Raw genomic sequence first — 17,079 nt, 5'->3', positions numbered from 1 at the left:
GCAAAGTCTTGACCAATGGTAGTATTTAAATCTGATTATTTTAAAATTCAAACCATGCTTAGGATCTTCAATATTGCATGGTAAAATAACTGCAGATGCTGGAAACTGGAAATGCCAATGGTGGAAATGAGAAAATGTTGAAAATATTTGGCAGGTCAGGCAGCATCTGTGGAATGACATCAACACTATATTTTTCTGCCAAGGTCTGTGCATGTTGCCGTAAGAGATAATTTTTTTTGTTTCGTTGGAGATGAATTAGATGAAATAAATGTTTAGTCTTTATTTCCTGTAGGAAGATGTTGCTTATTTATTCTCTTGCTTTCAAATTCTTTAATTTAGTCCTCAAGGGAAGCGATTTCGATCTTCAAGGGAGCTTGAAAATTACTTTCGAAGAAACATTGGAGAAGAAAGTTTGAAGGCCAAAGATTTTGACTTCAGCTTTTATTGGAAAGACTGTGTTCAGCAAAAGAATGGGCCCTCTAAGCAGGCAACAACCCTTCAGAAAAGTATTTCAGATGATTTCAGAAAATTGGCCAATAAAGTTCCACAGGCCTTACCACGTGTGTCACAGGACACTGAGGAAGGGGAGCATCCTAAAGCTCTGGCTAATCACTCTTTGATTCAAAGACATCAGGCGGAAGTTCAAAATAGTTCAAGTCAGGGATGTAGAACAGGTAAAAAACTGCAGGATGTGAGCAGACTGAGGAGGAATTCCAGGATGGAACCGTCTGGAGGAGAGGGACAGAAAGGGTGGCCATCAACTGAAGAAAAGGGGGCTGAAGGAAGAAAAATCAGTCTAAAAGGTGAGAGGAAATCATGCATCAGTAAGTCCCATCAGCAAGCAGTAGACAGAAAAATGCAGCTTGCAAACCATCAGGCATTCAAAAACAAGGACATCCTGGAATTGCAAGTGGATGAAACTGGTGAATGTGCCTCTGAAGGTTCTGAGCTTCACTTTCAGACACAGACAAATAAAGAGACTGGTGCAGATAAAGGCGTGTTACCTGAGGCATCGGATATAAAAATTGGCACGAACCTTTCACAAATATGTCATTCCAATTCAAACTGTGACAGAGGCAGAAAGGATTCTAATGACAATGGGTTCACATTGCTGAAAACGCAAAGTACGTTGAGATGAAAAATTATTAGCAATTACTACATTGAAATGTTCAGTTCTTTTCAATTTGTATTTTCTTTCTGAAATAGACAACATATGTTTTCCTGCTTTCCCTTGAGCAGATGAAACCGAGATGGTGACATGACAGAAGTTTATAGAATTCCGAGTAGCACAGATAAGGTGAATGAGTACAGTTTTTTTTTCCAGCATAGAGTTGTCAAAAACTACGCAGCCTAGGTTTAAGGTGAGAGAAGCTGAGGAGCCAGGTTATCACACAAAGGGTGTTGGGAATATTGAGTGAGCTGCAAGAGGAAGTGATAGAAGCAGGTCCAATTACAGCATGTAAAAGCCATTTGGATAGGTTCATGGATAGGAAAACTTCAGATGGATATGGAACTAGCTGAGGTAGATACCTTTGTTGGTACAGATGAGTTGGGCTGAAGGACCTGTTTCTGCACTTGATAACTTCAATTCAGATTTTAGACACAAAGGAAATGGTATCTGTTCTGGAAAACATTTAGCCAACATTGCACTGAACAGTGGAGTAAGTGTAAGGGATAAAATAGCCTTCTGTATTCCTTCCTTATGTTCTAAATGTTCCTTGCTAAATTGAGAGGCAAATATGATAATGGAACATAGAAAGATGCAACAAAGTACAGGCTTTTTGGCCCATAGATTTGTGGCAACTGCTTACAATTTCCCAACAGTAAAACCCTCCATTTTTCTCAGTTCCTTGTACCAGTCTGACATTCTCTTAAAAGATCCAATTACATCTGCCTTCACCAGAGTTGCAGACAGTGTATTCATCCACTTATCATTCTCTAGGCACTTTCAGGTGGTCAAAATCCCCTGATGTAAAGCTGCATAATATGCCCATATGCGGCTGTCAGGAGGTCACTTGAAAGCGCAGGAGGCGCATGCGAGGCAAACTTTGTAACCCTCCTCCGGGAGGGATAATCGCTGGAGCACTGAGGTCCCCTCTGGCACCTGAATGCAGCTGCCTGAAAGCAGCTGCTGAGGGGATGACAATCAGCTGGTGAGCACCTGACAGCCTCACTCCCCGCTGCCCCTGCCCCCCTGGCGCGTGTTGTCCCCATACTGATCCCACAGCCCGAGTTGGTCCCCACACTGATCCCACTGCCCCATGCTCTCCTCATAGCTCTGTATCAGTCCCCACACTGTGGGGCGGCCGGCGTAGGCTGTCCCCATACTGATCCCACTGCCCCATGCTCTCCCCACAACCCTGTATCAGTTCCCACATTGTGGGGCGGCTGGAGCGGGCTGTCCCCATACTGATCCCACTTCCCTGCTCTCTCCCCATAGCCATCTCCTTCTTTCAGCCCCACAATCTTGATGTTACTTCTTCTACTATAATTTTCCTAATTTGTTCATCTTCTGACTAAGCTGGTCCTTCATTATTTTTAATTCTGCTTGCTTTTCACCTGGTCTTTTAATTGCTGTATTTCAAATTCATTTCCTTTTATTCTTCTGCAACTTTTAATTTCTTATCCATTTGTTTTACAGTATTCTGCACTTGATCTGTCACAGCTCTGGTTTCTGTCACTTTATCAGCTGTGACTTTAAGAGTCTGTTGCAGTGATTCTTCCAGAGATCGCTGTAAATTGCCCATGTACATTTTAACCTCTGAAGCCAATAATAAAGTCTCTCTACCAATATCTCTGAATTCTTATTCTGTGTCCGATTCTTCTACCTCTATTAGCTCTTTGCTAGGTTCTCCGCTAGAACTGTCAAGTTCAGGATATTTTTTTAAAGTGCCTCCTTTTTTTTCTCTGCACAGGCGCGTGGAGTCGTGCCTGTGCAGAAGATGTTCCTCTTCAATTGCCAGCGGCCATTGTCAGGGCAGACCCTGAGTGAAAGAGATCAAGGTCTCTCAGACTCCCTGGCGTTCACTACGGAGGGCCAACCTACAAACAGCTCCAGGCTCCTTCTTTGAGGTAGGCCTTGTTTCTTTTTCTTTCTGCAGTTCCAATTCTGTGACAGCAAGTTTTTCTTTCTTAGGTGACATCCTGCTCTTTCTCCAACTCTTCCGATGGATTCTTTCACTGTTTATTTAAACTTTTCTATATTTTCTTTTACTCTTTTAAACTTTTTCGGGGAGAGTAGGGATCACGATACAAACTCCACGTCATCACGTGACACGCCCCAGTGTTTGAAAATTTGAATTCAGATCAGAAATTGAGCATCTAATCTCTAAGTTTAAACATGACATGACGTTACATAGCCATTGAGCATCATTAGGCGGGATAACATCCCTCCATCTGAGCAACACTGCCCGCCTAGCCATAAGAGAAATAAAAGGTAATGGCTCAGCTGCCATTAAAGTTATGTCACACTCTCCAACAATACCAAATAAAGCAGTTATAGGATTAGGTTTAAATTTAACGTTTAAAAAGTGAAGAGAAAGTTTGAAATACTTTGTTCCAATATTTCTCAAGACTCCGGCATGTCCAGAACATGAACTAATGAAGCATCTCCATTGTTCCATTCATCACAACGAGGAGATACATCCTCAGAAAAGCAAGATGATTTAACTTTGGACATGTGAGGCCTTTAGAACTATCTAAAATTGTAGGAGAGAGAGGGGCAGTACATAAAGAAAAACTATTAATCAATTTGAAAATTACATCTAAGTTTCTTCAGAAATTAAAAACTTGAGGTCCTATCCCCAGGACTTTTCCATTTTTTCTGAGGGAGCAGCGTTGAGACAAGATCTAATGGAGCAGTCCTGATGGGGACTTGTGTACCAGAGGACTAGTTGTCTTCATAAGCATTTATTCAACTGTTGTGTGCACAGATATCTTCCTGCAGTAGTTAGACCAAACATTAATCCAAGCCATCTCTGCATTTGCCGAGGTATCTGTGCTTCAGGGGTCACATGTTCATTGATGAGTAGTTAACTGTGTGAAATGAGGAAAAAGTGACTCAAAGACAATCATATTGTCGTTTTAGTTTTAGATCACTCTTAAATTCAAATTCTTTAAACAGTGAGTTTTGCTTGTCATTTGGAAGTACAGAAATTCACTGCAGATATCTTCAAATACCAGAAATGTCATTGTTCCTTACAACTCAACTATGTTTTGTGAACAGTGAATTGCTGTTCTCCGAAAAGGAAAGTCGAGCGAAGGAAGACCAGTCCATACTTTTCCAGGAAATATACCAAAGAAGGTACGTAGAGCACCTTTAAACCACAGATAGCTTGCCCCGTGATGTGAAATGAGACTGACTATACATGTGAATTACATGTGGGTTTTTCTTTCTGTAGCATCCAGCCCTCCCCGGCGCAAAGCTTTTCTCAAGTGGACTCCTCCTCGATCGCCTTTTAAACTTATCCAGGAGACACTCTTTCATGATCCTTGGAAGCTTCTTGTTGCAACAATTTTTCTTAACAGAACCTCTGGTGAGTTGGTCTGTGTTGATTGAGTCACATAAGAGAATGAACAGTTGGCAGATAGGGATTCAAACTTAAATCGTTCAGCTACTATTGAACTTGTCTCCAGAGACAAATTCATTACTACTGTTGTTGAAAACTCTACTGTTCCTAGTTTTTCCTCTAATGCATGCAATCTGATAGCTTTGATCTGCTGAGAAAGGCTGTGTCCTCCTCTAACCACAGTGCATCTGCCATGAGGATTTGGTCATTTCCTCACCAAGAACTGAGGAAACTGGGTTGCAGTGAGGTTCCAGCACTGATCTTCATGGCATCTGACTTTCTACAAATTGCCAACTTGAATGTGAGTCATTTATCTCAACTACTTTCTACTAATAAATTCTCTTCTGTCCATGCTAATAAATTTCCCAGCAGCAGGATGAACTCTCATTGTAACGCTATAAAGAATGCCTTTGGAAATTCAAATGTGTTACATCTACAGGTTTCCTTTATCCATCCTTCTCATTACATCACAAAATCACAAATAAAAATAGTGATGAAAGGTCTCCAAGCTGAAATGCTAACTATTTTAATGGAAACATACAGGAGACAGTTCTGATGAAGAATTTTGGCTCCAAACGGTGACCACTTTTCTCCCACAGATGCTGCTTGACTTAAGTTTCTCCAGCAGATTGTGCTTGGCTTTGGGCACCTGCTTCTCGTTCCACGGGGGCAACCTGACCTGAGTGTTTCCTGAATATCCTGTTTTTAGAGTCATACAGTGTAAAAGAGGCCCTTTGGCCCAACTAGTCCATGCTGACCAAGTTGCCATTCTGCGCTGATCCCATTTGCCTGTATTTTGTTCATATCCCCATAAGCCTCTTATCCATAAATATATCCAAATGAATTTTGAATGTTATTGTGCCTGCTTCTAAAGTTACCTCTGGCAGCTCATTGCATATACAGACCACTCTCTGAGTGAAAAATAGCCTCTCAAGTCCTTTGTACATCTTTTCCCCTCATCTTAAATCTAGTTCTAGAATCATCCACATTGAGAAAAAGACTGAGCCTTCACTTTATCCATGCCCCTATGATTTTGTAAAGCTCTGTAAGGTTACCCCTTCATTTTAGGAAATAAAGACCCAGCTTATCCAACCTTTCCCTATAACTCAAACACTCCAGACTCCAGTAATATCCTGGTGAATCTCCTCTGCACCCCTTTGAAATTATTGATCTGCTGGGCAGCAGAAACTGGATACTCTAGGTGGGGGTCTTGCCACCACCTGAACAGCTGAATCACGAGGTCTTATTCATACATTGATAAGTGATATCAAAGATGAGTAAACAGGAACATTCTGGAAAAAATCAACAAACTGTAGATGCTGAAAATCTGAAATGAAAACAAACAGTTGGAAACACTCAGCAGGTCAGGTGAGAGAGAAACAATATTTCAGATCCCTACAAGGAAAGGAACAAAGAAATGAGTTTTCAGTTGGATGAAAGGAGGGGAAGGAATGGAGAGTCTCCACCCTATAGAAAGGAGAAGATTGTGTTGCAGAGGAGATTCGCCAGGATTGGATTTCCTGGATTGGAGCCTTCAGCGATGAGGAGAGATCAGAAAGGTTGGGATTGTTTTCTCTAGGGTGAGAAAGGCTGTCGGGTGACTTGATGGATGTATATATGATAGACTATCAAAATCTTTTTGCCACGGTAGGGATCTCAAAACAAAGAGGGCACAGATTAAAGGCGAGAGGAAGGGGTTTTATAGGGGATCTCAGGGATAAGGTTTTTGTTCACTGTCAGAGGAGACAAAGAAACTGGGTACATTCTCTGTGTTCAAGAGGCATTTCAGCAGACCCTTAAATAGGTGAGACATAAAAGGACACCGTCCTAATGCAGGCAAATTGGTTCAGTGAAGATGGGCAAAAACATCACATGGACACTTTGAGTTGTAGGGTTTGTTTCTGGGCTGTACAACAATGAACATTCATGATTGGTTAATGGAGACAGTTAAAAGCATATTGGATTTCTGTTCAATGCACTGTTTGATGCAAAAGCTTCAGAATGAAAGAGTGAATTGCCTAAAGTTGGATGATGGCAGGAAGCTCAGGGTCACCCCTGCAGTCACTGAGCACAGGTACTCCACAAAACAATCACCCATTCTGTGTCTTTGAGTTCACTCATGTACAATTGACCAAATGCAGTGCACTAGACTGGAAGACAAAATTTCCTCCCCACATCAACATTTTGAGACAACTTCTAACAGCAAATAACAGCATCCATAAGATAAAAAATTAGTGTGCTACAAAATAATATTTAGCTGTTTGTCGCGTAATATAAAATTATTACTAATCCTATTGATATCAGTTGCATCCATTTCACATTGTGAGAGAGGATGATGTCTTTTTACCTCTAGTCTCTTGACAGAAGATAGCATAGATTTTTGAATGTCTGTTACTTGCCATAATCAGCCACAAAAAAATATTTTGGACAATGGTAAGTAAGTCATTTCTGAGGAAGAATGGGAGATTCAACTTGTATACTAGCTGTCCTAGAACTATAGAACACTACAGCACAGGAAAAACAGGCTGTTTGGCCCCTCTAGTTCATGCTGACTATCATCTCCATATATGGTCTCACTGACCTGCTCCTATATACTATAACCCTCCAGTCCTCTCATATCTATGTACCTATCCAATTTACTCTTAAAACGCATGATCGAACCCACATTCATCACATCAGGTGGCTGCTCATTCCACACTCACGCCACTCTCTGAGTGAAAAACTACCCCCTAATGTTCCCCCAAACCTCTCCCCTTCAGCTTCAAACTATGACCTTTTGTATTTATCTCCCCCAATCTAAGTGGAAAAAGACTACTCACATCCACTCTATACCTCTCATAATTTTGTAAACCTCTATCAAATCTCCCCTATTCTTCTTTGCTCCAAGGAATAAAGTCCTAACCTGTCCAATCTTTCCCTGAACTCAACCCCTGAAGTCCAGGCAACATTCTGGTAAATCTCTGCACTCTTTCAATCTTACTGATATCTTTCCTGTAGTTAGACCTCCAGAACTGCAATCAATGGTCCCAACATGGATCCCAGAGACACACCACTGGTCATAGGCCTCCAATCCAAGAAACAACCATCAACTACCAGCTTTTGCCTTCTCCCACACAGCCAATTTCAAATACAGTTTATGACGACCTCCCCTTAAATACCTAGTGTCATAACCTTCTGAACTAACCTACCATGTGGGACCTTGTCAAAGCCCTTACTAAAGTCCATGTAGACAACATTCACAGACTTTCCTTCATCCACCTTCCTGGTGGATGAAAAACTCGACTAAATTTGCTAAACATGACTGACCACACATAAAGCCATGCTGATTATCTTTAATCAGTCAGTGACTGCCCAAATACCTATATATTCTGTCTCTTTTTTCTTGCAATATTTTACCTACTACTGGTGTCAGGTTCACTGGCCTATAATTAATTACCTGATTTATTTTTGGAGCCTTTTTTAAACAACAGGATAACATGAGCTACCCTTCAATCCTCTGGCACCTCACCCGTGGCTAAGGACATTAGAATATATCAGCAGGGCCCCTGAAATTTCCACACTCATCTCCATCAAGGTCCAAGAGAATATCATATCTAGATTGTCTTGGGTAAACTTATACCTCTCAGTGTTTGAGCTACCGAAAGAAAATAGACACACACACACCGAGAGTAGTTCAGTTTATACAAGGCTTTATTACTAAATCTAAAGATGAATTCACAGTACAATATGCAAGCCCTTCCCAATTATACTTATCAACGCCTGGACTAGTCCCAACTGCCAAAACAAGGCAATGACTACACACTTTAGTAGGTTGTCGGGGTGTTGCAGCTTCTCTACCTCCCTCGACTGGGACGTTAGTTGGACTCTTGAAGTTGTTCTTCTTGCTGAGAGATGTTGCCACCTCTTGGAGAGTCTCAAACTTCAGCAGTGGGACCATGGCTTATATTACCCAAAAGTTGTTTATCAGATCTTATCTCTTTGAACAAATTATTTAATTATCTTCAAGGTCTCCGACAGTCTGCGACCAACAAAAGAAAACTGCATCTCTGGGCCTCATGGTGGAAGTCGGATAATATCTACTGCATCCCTGGGCCCCATAGTGTAAATTAGATAATGTCTTCTGATTCAACTGCATCCTGGGCCCCGGTGAAATTTAGGTGCGTCTACTAAATATGCATCCTGGGCCTCATGGTGTAAATTAGATTATGTTGATTCTAAAAAACAAACAGGTTCTCAGCCTTGCAGCTGCACAAATAAAAAAAAGTTTAAATCTTCCATTACACTAGCCCAGGTGATTTATCTACCTTTATTCACTGTAAGGCACCAAGGACCTTTTTCTCCTTGATCTACATCTGTTCCATGACATTTCTATTTGTTTCCCTTCCATCCGTATTGCACTATGCCAGTTTCCTGAGTAAATACTGATGCAAAAAAGCTGTTTAAGACCTCCCCCATTTCTTGAGATTCCACACATAGTTGGCCACTTTGATCCTCTAGGGCAGGGGTGTCAAACTCAAATTCACAGAGGGCCAAAATTAAAAACTTGGACTAAGTGGTGGGCCAAACTAAATATTTATTGAAATTTTTCAACAACATCTGCATGTTTTATCTTCTTTCAACATATGTAATGTTAAACTTTTTCTTATTAAAATAAATGTTTAATAATAGTTTTGGTTAAACTCTTTCCAGAAGAAGCATTAACAAATGAGAAATAAAATCTTCAATAAATATTATTTCTCTATAGCCTTTAAGCTCCTTTTAAATGTATTTTTTTTCACAAGCCAACAAGTCAAAAAAATAAGAACTTGCTTCAATGACAAACAGGTTTGTCTTTTAAAATGATGAACATATAGTCTGCCTCCCACCTGTCTTGAAAGATCCTGTTTTCTGTCTTTCGTTTGGCCATTTTTCGTAAGGGGTTTATTACATGTGAGTTGGGCGACAGGTGGCAGATGCTAATGAAAGTAAAGAGAGGAGGTGGGGGCGATTAGCGGGCTGACGGGCCGGCGCCAACGCATTTGCAAAGCATTCTGGGATTTGTAGTATTAACTGTGCATGCGCTATACTGGCGCAGCAGCCAGTGGGCCAGCTCTAATACATTTTTGATATGATCTTGCGGGCCAAATATAATTATATCACGGACCAAATTTGGCCCGCGGGCCTGAATTTGACATGTGTGCTCTAGGGGACCAATCTCGTCCCTTAATATTCTTTTACTCTTAATATACTTATAGAACCCCTTTGGGTTTACGTTCATATTATCTGCCAGAGGAATTTAATGTCTTCTTTTTGCCTTCTTAATTTCTTTCTTGAGTATTATCTTGTTTATTTTTTGTATTCTTTAAGTACCTCATAAGCTCCTTGTTGCCTATACTTACTAAACATCTCCCTCTTTTTCAACCAGATCATCAATATTCCTTGAAAACCAGGGTTCCCTATGCCTAGTAATTTTGCCTTTAATTCTAACAGGAATATGTAAACTCTGCCCTCTCAAAATTTTGCCCTTGAAAGCCATCCACTTTCCTAACACACCCTTGCCATAAAACAACATATCCTAAATCTTTTCTCATTTCCACAATATGTGCCTTCCTCCAATTTTAAATTTCATCATGAGGACCAGACTTATCCTTTTCCATAAATAACCTGAAGCTAATGCTATTATGGTCACTGGACCCAAAATGTTCACCTACATGTACATCTGTCACCTGACCTACCTTGTTCCCTAATACTGTATCCTTTCTTGTTGGTACTGTCGGACTCTGGCTTTACCCTACCCTCAATTTAGTCTATGTGTCGTCTGAGTCCAGCGTGCTCGTTGAATGAAGTGATAGGAGAAGATATTCAGTTCAACAATCAGTTTATTACACAGCACAAGAATAAAGCTTAACAGAGCTCAGGTTCAGTCGTTAGTTCATAGGTAACCTGGTCAGTGAGCTATTCCCCAAGACTGACTCCTACTGTCCAGTCTCTTCTGTTTATATAGATCAACATTATTACACTTAACAAAAATTGGCTTTCTTAGCTAGATTCCTTGCATAAAATTTATCTCAAGCAATTTCCTGCTCTGCAGTTATCTAGGTCTTCGTCCGCGAAGCCAAGCCAAAGAAGAAGAGACCTCCCATCTTAATCCTCAAGGCCAGAACATCTTGTTGTCTTGATCAGAAATCAATTCATACCCCATATATTTCTAATTATTTCTTTGTACTCATCTGGCCATAGCCTTCTGTTCTACTCAACACCTCCTTATGCCTTAACCTTCTTACTGAGAGTTAAGTTTCCATTCTCTTTGTTTCTGACAGTCTCTGTCAGGATTCTCTTTGTTCTTATCTGGCCATCGTCTTCTGTGCTAATCAACACCTCCTTTTGCCTTAACATTCCTACTAAATTGTTTCATACATATTCTCTCTTTTGTATTTTGGAAGCAGACAATTCTAAACCTACTGTAATCAGCCAACTTTGCTACATACTGTGGCTGCCCCTTACTTACATTACTCTTTCCCTTCACCATGAGGTAAATTATTAAATTGTTACATACTACTGGATTCAGGTATACAAAATGAATAGTACATAAGCATATATTCTACATATTTTCTATGATTAATTAACCCCTATATTCCAACAGTACCTCTACGTCCTGCTAAAGCTTGCATGCCAGATACCAAGGAAAGCACTGGACAGTTTGCTGTGACCTATATCATAATTAAGAAGGTGTTAGTTTGACATGAGTCTAAGTTCATCTTTCCCTGTACTAGGTAAAAAGGCTGTCCCTGCACTGTGGGATTTCCTGGAGAGATACCCTTCTGCTGAAGTGGTCCAAGCAGCTGATTGGAAGGAACTGGCAGCTCTGCTGAAGCCACTTGGCCTAAATGAGCTGAGAGCAAAGGCCATCATTAAGTTTTCTGGTACTATTTTTCAGCTGTTATTCAACTGATGTCCTTGTTCACTGTATTTGTATAATAGTTTTTGTGCATTCTTTGGAGCTATGGGTATGTCATGGCTAGCTACAACGTCAAGCTAGCCCTTTCAAACTTTTGTGTCTTTTGCTGGCTCTTTGAAAGATAAAGCTTTCTTCCTTCTGTGCTGTACAGTGTGGAAACAGCCCCTTTAGCCTAACTTACCCGCAACTTATCCAAAACTAATCCCACCTGCCCTCATTTGGCCCATGTTCCTTTAAACCCATCTTATCCATTGCATCCACCCATTTTTTTCTTAAATATTGCAATATTACCTGCCTCAGTCACCTCCACCAGCCTGTTCCATACACCTCTTTATTTTTTAAAAAGTTATCTCTCTTCCCTGTCCTTTGATCTATGTGCTCTGCTTATTTCCCCCTACTCTGGGGAAAAGATCTCTCTGTTCACTTCAAGATTTTGTACACCTCTGAGATCACCTTGTCCTCCTGCGCTCCAAGGAATAAATCCCTAGCTTTATGAACTTCCTCCTATAACTCAGGACCCCGAGTCTTGGTAACAGCCCTGTGAATCCACTCTGTATCCTCTTCAATTTGACAACATCTTTAATGCAGCATGGTGACCAAAACTGAACGCAATACTCCATGTGGGGCTTCTTGTACAACTGCAACAAGAACCCCCAGCTTCTAAATTCTCCGACTGATGAAGGCCAATGTGTCAAAAGCCTTTATGAACACCCTACTTGTGACTCTAAAGGTACAATGTTCCAGTACTTCTCTACAACATTCCCCAGATCCTAGTATTCACTGCGTAGGTCTTACCCACATTAGACTCCTAAAATGCAATACCTCGCATTTCTCTGTGTTAAATTCCGTCAACCATTCCTCTACACAACTGATCATGATCCTATTGCAATCTTTGGCAACTGTTTTCACTACAATATCAGACACTTCAGTGTTATCTGAAAATTTGCTAATGATGTAGGTTTTTTATTGATCTAGATGACAAACAGCAATGAACCCAGCACCAAACCTGAGACATAACCACCATAACTCTCTGCTTTCTACCACGAGGCCAAATTTTATCCATTCTGCTGTATCTCCTTTGATCCCATATAATGTTACCCTCCAAAGCAGCCTACTGAATGCTTTGTTGAAATCCAAATATAGTAAAGCCATTATCTGGAATTCAAGCAATTGGCAGCCTCAAGCATCTGGCCAAAAAAAGTTTTGCGAGAAATAAATAAATAGATAAAAAATGCTTTTTAATATTTTGTATATGGATGGTTATGTTAAACTCAATAGAAATCGTTTAAAGAGAAAAGAAAAACATGGAAGTTTAAATGTGGCGTCCTTCACCATTAGTTCACCAATCCATGCAACATGCAGTTTCAAGCAACCAGAAAATTCACTGATCTGGCATCTACCAATCCCCATAGGTGCCGAATACCAAGGATTTTACTGTATACACCGTCTACAGCTCTGCCCTCATGAATCTTCTTGGCCACATCTTCAAAAATAAAACTCAATTAGATTTGTGAAACATGATCTCAATGCTGAATACCCTTTATCAGTCTTGTTTATCAAAGTGCGTGTATCTTCTCCCTCTGAATACTCCCTAGCGATGTACTGACCTCAAATGCGAGGTTCAATAACCTGTATTTACCAAGCTTTTCCATGCAGCCCTTCTTGAATGGGGCACAACATTTGCCACCCTGGTCTTCTGGCACCTCACCTGTACTTAATGATGACTCATACATTTTAGCCAGAAATCTTGCCATTTCCTCACTAGGTTCCCACAGTGTTCTTGGATAAATCCAAACAGACCCAAATTTGTCTCCCTACATACTTGAGTAGGAAAGGTTTGGATGGACATAGGCCAATTGTGGATGAATGGGATAAACTTGGATGGATAACCTGGTCACCATGTTTGAGAAGGGCCTGTTTCCATGCTGTGCATCTCTGACCTTTCCCATCCCAATATGTTCCCACCATATTTTCTGGATGTCCATTCCAAGTTCTGCTGAGTTGAAAAATTCTCTTCCTCTGCCCTTCAAATATTTTTCCAGTAATTTTAAATCTTTATTGTTAATCGACTTTCCAGGATATTTTTATTTATCCCATTTAATCAAAAACTAAATTCAAAACCTCTTGGATTTCCCCTTTAGCAGGAAGAACTGTCCTGACCTCTCAACCTATCAATTGAAATTGCTGGTACTCCATAAGACATCAGAGTGAAATTAGGTCATTTGGCCCATCATGGCTGATTTTCTATCCTTTAAACCCCCATTCTCCTCCCTTCTCCCTGTAACCCTTGATTCCTTTGCTAATCAAGAACTTATCTTCCTCTGTCTTTAGTCAACCCAATGGCTTGGCCTCCACAGCTGACCAGGGTAATGAATTCCACAAATTCTCCACCAACTGGCTAAAGAAATTTCTCCTCATCTCTGTTCAAAATGGACATTTTTGTATTCTGAGGTTGTGCCGTCTAGTCCGAGACTCCCCCACTGCCCTCTTTCTGAGGACCATCAGGATGGGGAAGATGGCCAGTACGAGTCTCCTGTGATTTTTTTTTCCCCTCTCAGAGGAAAATGACAGCAGTCACTGGATCAGTGGTCCTGTTGTAAAGGTCCTGTTGTAAATCATGGAAGCTCAGAGGGTAAGCGAGTAGTGGTGATAGTGGATTACACAGACAGGGGTTTGAGTAGATATGAGCAAGACCCCAGGATGGTGTGTTCTCTTCCTGATGCCTGTCTTCTTGGATGTCTTTGAATGGGCATGGAAAGTGTAAGCAGCCAGAGGTTATGATCCTTATTGATACCAACAATTGGGCTGGAAAAGAGATGAGGTCCTGCAAAGGCAATTTAGGCATTAATAGTTATACAGTTCCTTCAGCTTAATTTGTCCATCCTGATCAAAGTACCTTCCTGAGCTAGTTCCATTTGTCTGCAATTGGCCCATATCCTTTTAAGCCTCCTTCCCTTCCTTTGTCCTTTCAAAGAACATCTTCTTCTGCTCCCTTCCCCAATCACCTCTCAGCACATTCCACTTCTCAACTCTACCTACCTATGACCTACAAGCCTGTGCTCCTTTCCCCATCCACACTTTCTTATTTGGGGAGTTTGGCAAACATCGACTGCCTATTACTTTCCATTGATACTGTGTGACCTGAGTTCCTCCAACATGTTTGGGCATGGCATCTGCAGTCTCCTTGTTTCCCTCCCTTTAAACTTTTCTGCTCCATGAACCTGTGCAATTCCAATTGTGCCTGTCTTGACCACTTCCTTTCGCACTGAGTTGCGCATTTCCACTCTCCCCTTCTCCATTAAATATTTACCCTCTCACCTTAAACCTCTGCCGTTGGGAGGGTTTAAACCAATGTTTGAAGGGAGAGGGATGGGAACCAGAGTCGTAGGTCAGCATGTAGAGATTGTGGAGAAGGTAGAGGTTAGATCAAGTAAATCTAATCAGAGAAACATGCAGGGCCACGATAATGAACATGGTAGGACTGACTGTCTGAAGTATATTTATTCTGGCGCTAAGAATGTAACAGGTAAGAGCCTGGATTTGCATACAGCAATTTGCTTGACAGAAAGGCAGGATTGGCAGCTCAGTGTTCCAGGGGGTTAGAGATTTAATATGTTACAGGGCAGTAAGAGAGGTGATAGGATTTGCTTTTCTGATGAGGGAGAATGTCATGGCTGCATTAAGAGCAGACATCTCGGAGGGGTTCATCTAATGGCGCCTTATTGATATAATTTGAGATAAGAAAGGCTCAGTCACCAAGATGAGGTAAAACTACAGATTTTCCAATAGTCAGCAGGAGCAGATGTGCAGGCAGATCGCAGAAGAATGAAAAACAACAGGATAGTTGTTAGAGCTGATTTGAACTTTCCCATTATTGACTTGGACTCTCCAGCCAAGTGATTGAAGTTTCAGTGAGGAAGCATTGATTTATTTTATTTATTTACTGCACAGTAGAAGCTGATTTTGGCCATTTTTATCTGTTCATTCACCCAATGAACCTATAACCTGTACATTTTTTTTGGAAGGTGGGAGGAAACTGAACAGTGACCATAATTCTGTTTCTTTTAAAACCATAATTGATAAGGAGAAGTGTGGGTTTTGGGTGAAAGTGTTCACTGGGGAAAGCCTAATTACAGCAATATTAGGTATGAACTAGGGAGAATAAATTGGAAGTGGCTGTTTGGGAGTAAATTCACATCAGACGCGTGGGAGTCCTTTAAAAGCCAAAATTCAGAACCAGCATGTTCCCGTGAGAACAAAAGACATGGATTGCAAGGTTCAGGAACCTTGGATAACGAGATATTGTTTAGTCAAAAGTAAAAGGAAGCATATGTAAGGTTTAATAGGCTGAAATGGGACTGACCTTTGAGGACTATAAAGAAAGTCAGAAAGAATTTAAACAGGGAATGAGGAGGGCTAAAAGGGGCCATGAAGCAACCTTGACAAATAAGATTAAAGAGAATCCCAAGATTAAAGAAAGTAGCCAGTTAAAGGGTAGATAAACTCAGACAAAGGAGTAAACCTGTGCCTGGATCCACAGGAAGTGCCTGAGGTCCTTCATGAGCATTTTGCATGGGTAGTCATTAAAGAGAAGGACATGGTTGAGGGGGTGATCGAGAAGATGTATGTTGATATTCCAGGGCACCTCAATATTAAGGAAGCAGAGGTGTTTTTCTTGAAAAAACATTCCGGTAGATAGGTTCCTAGGGCATAATGAGATTTATTCCAGGATATATGGGGGGGCATATAAGAGGAGATTGCTGGGGCCTTGACTGAGATATTTGTATTCTTTATAGTCATAGGTGAGATCCCAGAAGATTGGAGAATAGCCATTGTTCGGTTATTTAAAAAGGACACCAGTCCACTTAAAGAGTGACAAACAAGGACGCTATAGGCCAGTCAGCCTTGCATTGGTGCTAGGGAAATTATTGGAGAAGATTCTGGGAGATAGAATCTCCTTACATCTGGAAAAGCATAGTCTTATCAGGGATAGTCAGCATGGCTTTGTGTGGGAGAAGTCTGGTCTCACAAGTTTGACCTCTATTTTAAACGTGATTTTAGGAAAGACAATGGATGTTGTCCACATGGACTTCAGTAAAGCATTTGATGAGGTCCCTCATGGTAGACTGGTCCAGAAGGTTATATCACATGGGATTCATGGTGAATTGGTAAGTGTGATGAATTGACTTTGTCACAGAAGACCAGAAGACAGAGGGTAGTGGTGGAGGTTCATGATCAGTGGTGCTCTGCAAGGATCAGTGCTGGGACCTCTTCATAATTCATTAAAGATCTGCATGAAAATATTGAGGACTGGTTGCAAGTTTGCAGATAATGCTAAAATCGACAGAGTCATGGATAGTGGGGAAGATTGTCAAAGGATAGAGCAAGATATATGAAAATTTAAGCAGAAAAAAAATGGCAGAGTTTAACCTGTTCAAATGAGAGGAGTTGCATTTTGGAAGGTCAAATGCAAGAGGAAAGTATACAGAATAGAGCGACGCAATTAGCATAGCAGTTAATGCAATGCTGTTATAGCGCCAGCAACTCTGGTTCGAATCCGGCGTTGTCTGTAGG

At 41.0% G+C, this 17,079-nt stretch overlaps 1 protein-coding gene across 2 annotated transcripts in view; it reads left to right on the top strand.

Annotated features, from left to right (window-relative positions):
• The window catches only part of mbd4 (methyl-CpG binding domain protein 4), a 70,035-nt gene that overhangs the window by 30,130 nt on the left and 22,826 nt on the right, over nt 1–17,079 (top strand). The window contains exons 4-8 of one of the 2 annotated variants that reach the window (XM_069936895.1): nt 340–1,124; nt 4,226–4,303; nt 4,401–4,535; nt 8,575–8,725; nt 11,321–11,404. In XM_069936895.1, coding sequence (XP_069792996.1) covers nt 340–1,124; nt 4,226–4,303; nt 4,401–4,535; nt 8,575–8,678 — 1,102 coding nt within the window. In that variant the 3' untranslated portion in view covers nt 8,679–8,725; nt 11,321–11,404. Of the gene's footprint in view, nt 1–339; nt 1,125–4,225; nt 4,304–4,400; nt 4,536–8,574; nt 8,726–11,320; nt 11,471–17,079 lie in introns of those variants that run through there. The other variant, XM_069936894.1, reaches the window with a different exon arrangement.

The sequence above is a fragment of the Narcine bancroftii genome, chromosome 5 (genome assembly GCF_036971445.1).
Source record: "Narcine bancroftii isolate sNarBan1 chromosome 5, sNarBan1.hap1, whole genome shotgun sequence".
Lineage (NCBI taxonomy): Eukaryota > Metazoa > Chordata > Chondrichthyes > Torpediniformes > Narcinidae > Narcine > Narcine bancroftii.
This window is presented reverse-complemented; position numbering and strand designations above follow the sequence as displayed.